General features: G+C 39.1%; 2 protein-coding genes across 2 annotated transcripts in view; one reads left to right on the plus strand and one right to left on the minus strand.

Moving 5' to 3' along the window:
- Positions 1-97: 97 nt before the first annotated feature.
- Positions 98-2011, minus strand: LOC138019511 (uncharacterized). The gene is made up of 2 exons (XM_068866324.1): positions 1631-2011; positions 98-453 (listed from the first exon to the last, which is right to left on the minus strand). Exons 1-2 carry the CDS (start codon positions 1857-1859, stop codon positions 119-121), a joined length of 564 nt encoding a protein of 187 aa, XP_068722425.1. The 5' UTR covers positions 1860-2011; the 3' UTR covers positions 98-118.
- A 53-nt stretch (positions 2012-2064) lies between these two features.
- LOC138019549 (leukocyte receptor cluster member 1 homolog) overlaps positions 2065-7500 on the plus strand; it is a 17827-nt gene continuing 12391 nt past the window's right edge. Inside the window, exons 1-4 of the mRNA XM_068866391.1 lie at positions 2065-2190; positions 4260-4359; positions 4580-4720; positions 4955-5069. Of these exons, the coding sequence (XP_068722492.1) occupies positions 2168-2190; positions 4260-4359; positions 4580-4720; positions 4955-5069 (379 nt within the window). The 5' untranslated portion in view covers positions 2065-2167. The remainder of the gene's footprint in view (positions 2191-4259; positions 4360-4579; positions 4721-4954; positions 5070-7500) is intronic.

Here is a 7500-nt window from a genome sequence, read left to right on the forward strand (position 1 = left end):
GCCGCACCCCTGATTTCCAGGAACGATTTTTGGGAAAAAGGTGCGGCTTGTCTGCCGGTGTTTACGGTACATAGGAAATGATGAAAATAACACTCAGTTTTGAGTTCATTCTTTATTTTTAAAAGATCAGACCATACATAAAAAGGACATTTCCTCCAGTCAAGATAAAATGAAACCAGTCGATACCAGGAAAACCAAGAAAATTAGTGGGTTTCACTGCACTTGCAAATCCGTAAGCTAATACACCTGCAGTGGCATAAATGTTTAGACTTGTGGAAGCGACAAATAGTATTCCAAGCACTGCTAGGGTACTCATAATAATGGTTAGCTTTTCTTCCAAGGGTTTATGTACAATGGACAGAAACATTGCGACTGGTGAACTCACCAGATAAAACTTGGCAGTTACAGGCATGTGATGATAAACACAAAATCCTGCTGCAATAAGGGGAATACCTGAAACAAGAAAAGCAAGGAAAGTGACCTATTGTTGTATGCACACCCTTTTTATAATTACAATCATTATTATTATTGGGGCAGGGAGGGGGGGGGGGGGGTGGTAACTAAGTCACCATTCTAATGACACAATTGATGGTATTAAATAAAGATGTGGTTTCAATCTGACAACCCGTACTGACCATCAGCTGTTATAATACTACAGTGTTCTATACGGAAAGCTCATACTTATTTTATCCTCTGTACAGACAGTTCTTAGGATATCATATATAAATTAAAGTCTGTTAAGTGCTCTTAAGTACCGGTAAATAAGATCTAAAAATTAAGTGTGGTCCATAAACCAAGCCCATACACATAAATTGAGCTTCATGGACTGGAACTTGTACACCAGGGTTGTCAATGTTTTTTACATAACTGATTTCTGCTTTGACCTTTTCTTACTTTTCATTCCATTTGTTGCAAGGTTCAAGGTTTTTTTCAATCTTTTTTTCTGAGATATTGTGTTCATGTTTGTTATCAGTATCTTATAAATGTATTATCCTTTGTGCCATGTGAGACTCTACAAATGCAATTCTATTCTTGTTAAAGTTAAGTTTTGTACAGAAATATATGGTAAATACATAGAGCCTTAATATTGTACCTGTAAGATTCTTCATAAACCTTTATAAGACTGTACTGAAGAGGAGAAACTATTCTAACCATGAAAGCTTTTTGGCATTCTTAATAAAACAATTTATAATGAAACTGATGCCACTCATAGGATTTGGGAAATAAAGTTTCCCAAAAATTTTAGCTAAATGCATAAAACAAAAGAAAGAAGCCTCGCCTCGACTTCATGTTGTGTTTCCCCTACACTCCTTTCGTGCTCTATCCACTTCCTGCATGCTTTACAACAGAACAGATCACAGATGAGGATTCTTTATTGGTTAATTAGTGAGTGAGCAAGCGAATAGGAATTTTGGTATGTGCATTCCTCTTGCTTTCTCGTGTTTAAATTATCCTATCTTGAACAAATTAAACTCTCTGCGTATGTAAATACTGACTGTAGTCTCTTTTGATTGGGTTAAAAACATGCATGGTCGTTAATCAAGTGAGTGAAAGGACCAATTATTTAAGAGGGATCTTTTGGCCTGGGTTGCCTGTGGACAAACTTCCCTTTGAAATGTGCGTGCTTTACCTAATACAGAAGCCATCCATGTAGATATCACGTGCATTCGTACCACTTTAGGTTGGAAACTCGGGAAAACAACACCAAATTTAAGAACGCCAAAAGACGCGGCTAAGGCAATACCCATAAAACCCCAAGAAGCATAAACAGAGCTGTTGTACACCATCCATGCCACGTACAAAGAGCATCCAGCCAGAACAAAGTCTGAGAAGGCTGTAGATACTGATCTTACTTCCATAATGATATCACGAGTTCATGCAACTCAACCAGACAACACGATACATGCACACTTTTCTGTCAAAATCGCCGGACCCCTGAGTTCGTTTTCATATGTGAATCGCCCGCGCTCACAACAATTCAGCACTCCATAACGCTCATGCGAATCCCAGAGTCTTCGTTCCCCTTGACCAGCGAGTCGGGAACGAGCCGCTGGTCACGGGGAACGAAGACTCTGCTAATAGTTTGTAGTTTGTAGGATCGTTTGTGGACTATACTTTTGACGACACTGTGCTGAGTTGGTGTCGATCGCGATCACAGGATAAAAGGATGAACATTTTACCCAAAAAGAGGTAACCCCGTACTCTAATCGAATTTGTGTGTGCTGTAAAAGCATCGCAAAGCCAAAAGAGCGTGGCAAGATTCTAGAATACCCCTTCACTTACAATATTTATTCACTTCCAAAAAGCTGCTCCCGCAGTCATTTAAGCTTAATTACATATTAACAAAGACAGAAAACGTAAATGTGTATTCCTGATTCTTAAAGGGAACGAACCGAATTCAACAGTGGCAGGGTGGGACTCATGGCACTATAGGTAAAGGTAAAGGAAAAGGTACACGTTATTTAACGTCGGTAGTTCCTTTACTCTCTAGAGAGTACTCTCTCAGGAAGCCGACGGTGCGCTCATTTTACCCCCCTCTTTCCATCAGTGCTCCGTTTTAAGGGTATTCAATGCTACTTAGGCTACGCTGAAAGGAAAGAAGCCGAAACAAGGATGTGAGATCCGGGGATCGAACTCAGGACCTTATGCACCAAGGCCGCGCACTAACCGACTGTGCAACCCTTGCTCCTATGGCTAAATATTTCGTCTGTGGGAGTGTGAGACTCAGGGAGCAGTAGTTCCATACCCCTTATCGTTGAATAGTCCTTGACTGTAGGAGTGCGGGACTGTGGAAACACTAGTTCCATACTCCCATATCGTTCAATAGTCCTCAACTGTGGGAGTACGGGACTGCAGAAGCACCAGTTCTATACTCCCATATCTTTCAATGGTCCTTGACTGTGGGGGTGCGGGTCCAACCAATTACTGCGGGGACACTAGTACTATTTTCCCATATTGCTCAATGGTCCTCAACTGTGGGAGTGCAGGATTGCGAGAGCACTAGTTCCATACTCCTATATCGTTCAATGGTCCTCGACTGTGGGAGTACGGGACTGCGGAAGCACTAGTTCTATACTCCCATATCTTTCAATGGTCCTTGACTGTGGGGGTGCGGGTCCAACCAATTACTGCGGGGACACTAGTACTATTTTCCCATATTGCTCAATGGTCCTCAACTGTGGGAGTGCAGGATTGCGAGAGCACTAGTTCCATACTCCTATATCGTTCAATGGTCCTCGACTGTGGGAGTACGGGACTGCGGAAGCACTAGTTCTATACTCCCATATCGTTCAATGGTCCTTGACTGTGGGCGTGTGGGACTGCAAGAGCACTAGTTCTATTCTCCCTTATCGCTCAATGGTCCTTGACTGTGGGAGCACTAGTTCTATACTCTAATACAGCTCAATAGTCCTCAACTGTGGGAGTGTGGGACTGCATGAGCACTAGTTCTACACTCCCATATCATTCAACAGTCCTTGACTGCAGGAGTGCGGGTCCAACCAATTACTGCTTCAAAAGATTGAGGGGGTATTCTGAAGTTGCTTAAGAGCGTAAAAGGTTCAAATGGAAATTAGCTTAACTTGATGTATAAAAATTGCATAAGATATGATGGCCCTGTAATCAAACAAGCAAATTTTACAAGTAATAATCAGAGATTTATGAATGGCGTTCGATTCGTCCCCCAGAAAGATTTGCAAGTAATGCATCTCGCCGTGGCTCTTTCATGTTGTGGTGTTGCATCAAATGGAGGTCTGATGAGGGTGTCGGAATATGGGGTTATTTTCATCAATAGTAACTTGTGTAGGGATAACGAGGAAATTTGAGAAATTCCAATGCACCATTGCAGGAGTTGAACCCTCGACCATCCGATTACTCGTTCGGTTGCTCTACAACTGAGCAATAGGAGACTCAATAGAGCTACGCGTGTACTGCTGCTGCGCCTTAGACTGAAATTGTCAAAATGGTATGCTTTCTTGTAAATTATTGTTATGCAATAAAATCACTCTTCATGTCAAATTTCCTCATGATTACCTTGTAATCTTTAACTCTTTGTTCTGTCACTCACATACACAACAACATATGCAGCAAATTTTATATCCTTGGGATATACTAGTAACGTGTAGGATAATTATTAGGAAGCTAGGGTCGGTGAATTATTTAAGACAACTTGCCTGTCTTGGATACTTGAAATTTTGTTGAAAGGGGGAACTTCTGTGAATATGGAAGCAACAAACTTGACTTTCTTCACTCATTTACAGTTGGCATGTGCGAAATAAGGACAACGTTGAACGAGTTCGCCGAGATGAAGAGAATGCAAGGAAAGAAGAGAAGGAAAGGGAGAGGAGAGCAGCTCTTGCAGTGAGTGTTATTCCTTAGAAAAGATAAAATCAATTCAGAAGAATTGTTCCAGCCATTCCAGTTGCTGGTGTTAGATCTTTTAGGAACCGTTTTCTTTAGCTTCTACTGTAACTTATGGCTTCTACCATAACCTATGGCAGGGGTCGGCCCTACTCCAAGCCTGTTGCGTTGTGTGTGTGCAAACAAATCACTTTCAAATTCAATTTCTTTGCTTGTGCAGGAACAAGAGGCCAGAACATCTTTATTACGAGATCGTGCATCCAAGAAGCTTGTCAAAGAAGGGGAGTCACACAACACATCCATGGTTTTAGCTGATGACAAACCAAGGCATCTCAACTTTTTTGCAGATATTGAGGAAGGGGTAAGCTTCAAAAGATAAGAAAAAGTGTTGCCTCTTTCATCAGAAGAATTTTTTTTTTTTTTGCAAACAGGTTTTCATAGTTGGCTAAAAAAATGTGATGTTCTGGTAATCTCAATTTTCCATATTCTTTATATTTTAAAGAGAAATTCCTTATGTAGTGCTGTCGTAAGAGCTCTTAGTTAGCCAAAGAGGTTTTTCCTTTGCATTTTCCAACCCTTTGTGTTTGCATTGCAGCTGAAATATGGCATCAACCCTGATTATGAGGCTGAAAAAAGAGCAGAACAAGAAAAGAGAGAAAAAGCTATTGGTCTCTTAACTTACCTTGGACAGAGTGCAAAAGATACAAAAAGTGTGTTGCGTGTTCTGTACATAATTTAATTTATAGACATCTAAAAGTCATCTTTTTTTTTTCGTTTCACGTTTACCTTACATGTAGGTGGAGAGATTCGTCTCAAAAAATGAAAATATTTGAATTGCGCAGAATTTTTTATGAGGCAACATTCTACACTGAAAGATCTTGAGACTACATGTAATTCAAACTGACCACTGTAAACAAACTGGGGAGAACAGGTTTTCATGTGCTAATAGTGCTCATATGGATGATCTGACTCCTCATTAGGGTGTGTTGATTTACCTTTATTTCACAGAAATAAAAGAAATTCCTGTAGCAATAGCACTTGTATCATGTATCTGTAGTACTTTTTACAATTTTACAGCACAGGTTCCTGAGTGTGATCGCATTCTTTTACATGCAAGTGCTATCAAATCAGATGCCAAGAGAAGCAATTCTTACATGTAGCTTCCGATTGGATTTTCTGCATGCGAAACAAATGCAAATCAATCAAAAGTGGTCATACTGTACTTTTGGGATCCTTGGGATAAACATTATGAGAAAATAATGCTTGACGCTATTATTCACTCATATATGCTTAAATCCTAATATACTTTAAATTGCCTATGAAGTACATATAAAAAATATATTTTGCTTATTCTAAAGACCTTTCAAAGTGATGAAGATTAGTATTTTCTATTTTGGAATACCTTATTTCGTTCTAGAGATATTCAAGTTGTTGTTTAAAATTGATGACATCACAAACATTACAAATAACTGTAATAAATCACAAAATTGAGAATATCTCCGAAAATATTGGAGGGGTGTTGTTCAAACTTGGCAGGGGTAGTCTACATCAAGTCAGGCACAAAACGATACCCTCTATGGTGTTGCCATGGCAACCATTTTTTGTGGCTGGGTCTATTTAACAGAGGATTGATTTTGCTGTTTATTGTCATAATAAGTCATGTTCACTCTTGGTAAGCTTCCACAGAGACGTAGAGCATTATGGGCAGCACATTCGTTTCAAGTCTGACCATCTGCCTGTACTTATCTGTTTAAGATCCAAGATATTTGGTTCATTGCAGAGAGGACAGGAAACGATAGTGTTGCCATGGCAATATCTTAATGGGTATGACTTTGTGCCGTATCTGACATCTGACGTCTGAATATCATTACTCCAATATTTTTGGAGATCTTCTCAATTTCGTGAGTTATTACAGTAATTTGTAATTTTTGTGACACTTGAATATCTCTGGAGCGAAAAAACGTTTTCCAAAAATTGAAAACACCATTCTTCATCAATTTGAAAGGTCTTTAAAGTGCTACTATGATCAAAAAATCGTTTTCTCTTTTTCTTCAGATTTTGAAAGCGTGTTCGCTTAACACCTGACTGGCAAGATTTTGAGCTTTGATTTTTACCCAAAGGCTGTTTATTTTAGTGTAAGGTTTGGATTTCACGGCCCACCATTACTCACATGCAAAACTGACCAACTGGACTTCAGAGAGTTGAATCTAGGGCAAAGTGATGTCATTTACTCAGTAGCTTAAAATTTCAGCTTGTAATTGCAACTTATTATATATGCAAAACATGAGTCTAAAAATCGGAAAGCCCGAAACTCCTCTGTTGCATATTAATTCAGCTGCGTACACACGTGCTGCATTTTTAAACCAGTGAGTCTTTGACATCATTTTCTCCTCGACCCATCTCTCTCAAGATTTTAAAGTTAGTAATGGCGGACAAATAAATAACAAAATTCCAGTTAAAATAAACAGAGGTCTTTTTAAAATCAGAACTTAAAACTTGGGTCACTTAGTGTTTCATTATCCAAAGAAAAGAAGAATTGTTTTTTTGGTCATAGTAGCACTTTAAGATAAGCAAAAAATAATTTTTCCTTTTTTTACTTCATAGGCACTTTAAGTGTCAGTGACAAAGTTCACCCATAGTCCCCCTGAGAGTGATACTTTTACTCATCAATGGGGGGCATCCTAGGGCATTTGAGATGTGGGTGGGGTTCTGTGGGTCCTGTATCAGCTTTGTGGATCTAGTGTGTCATCCTGTGAAGGAGTATTCCCTTAACAAGAGGCAATTGACACTTAAAACCTTCTTATCATTGTTTGCCTGCCATTTCCTTTTAATTTATTGCCAAAAATTGTGGATCGTTTCTATAGTGGGTAGGATTAAAGTTTGGGCATAATGCACATCCGAATCACTCACACCAATAATAAAATTAGTTAGTAATTAATGCACTATCTAGTTGTTCTTGATATTTTTCAAAGTCGTTGCTTACAGTGCCCAACACCCCAATCACGATTGGAATAACCTTCATTGGGGCATGGAGCACTGTAAGTAAAGACTTTCAAAAGTATCAAGAACAACTAGATTATTGTTGTTGTTATTGTTAATTATTATTATTATATATAATTATCTTGTTTTCGCACATTGGAC

This window comes from Montipora capricornis, chromosome 10 (assembly GCF_036669925.1).
Source record: "Montipora capricornis isolate CH-2021 chromosome 10, ASM3666992v2, whole genome shotgun sequence".
Taxonomy (NCBI): domain Eukaryota; kingdom Metazoa; phylum Cnidaria; class Anthozoa; order Scleractinia; family Acroporidae; genus Montipora; species Montipora capricornis.

Coding starts and splice junctions, on each gene's coding strand:
- LOC138019511 (XM_068866324.1), bottom strand. CDS start 1,859: ATGGAAGTAAGATCAGTATCTACAGCCTTCTCAGACTTTGTTCTGGCT. Junction 454..1,630: donor ATGGATGGCTTCTGTATTAG/GTAAAGCACGCA, acceptor TTCTTGTTTCAG/GTATTCCCCTTATTGCAGCA.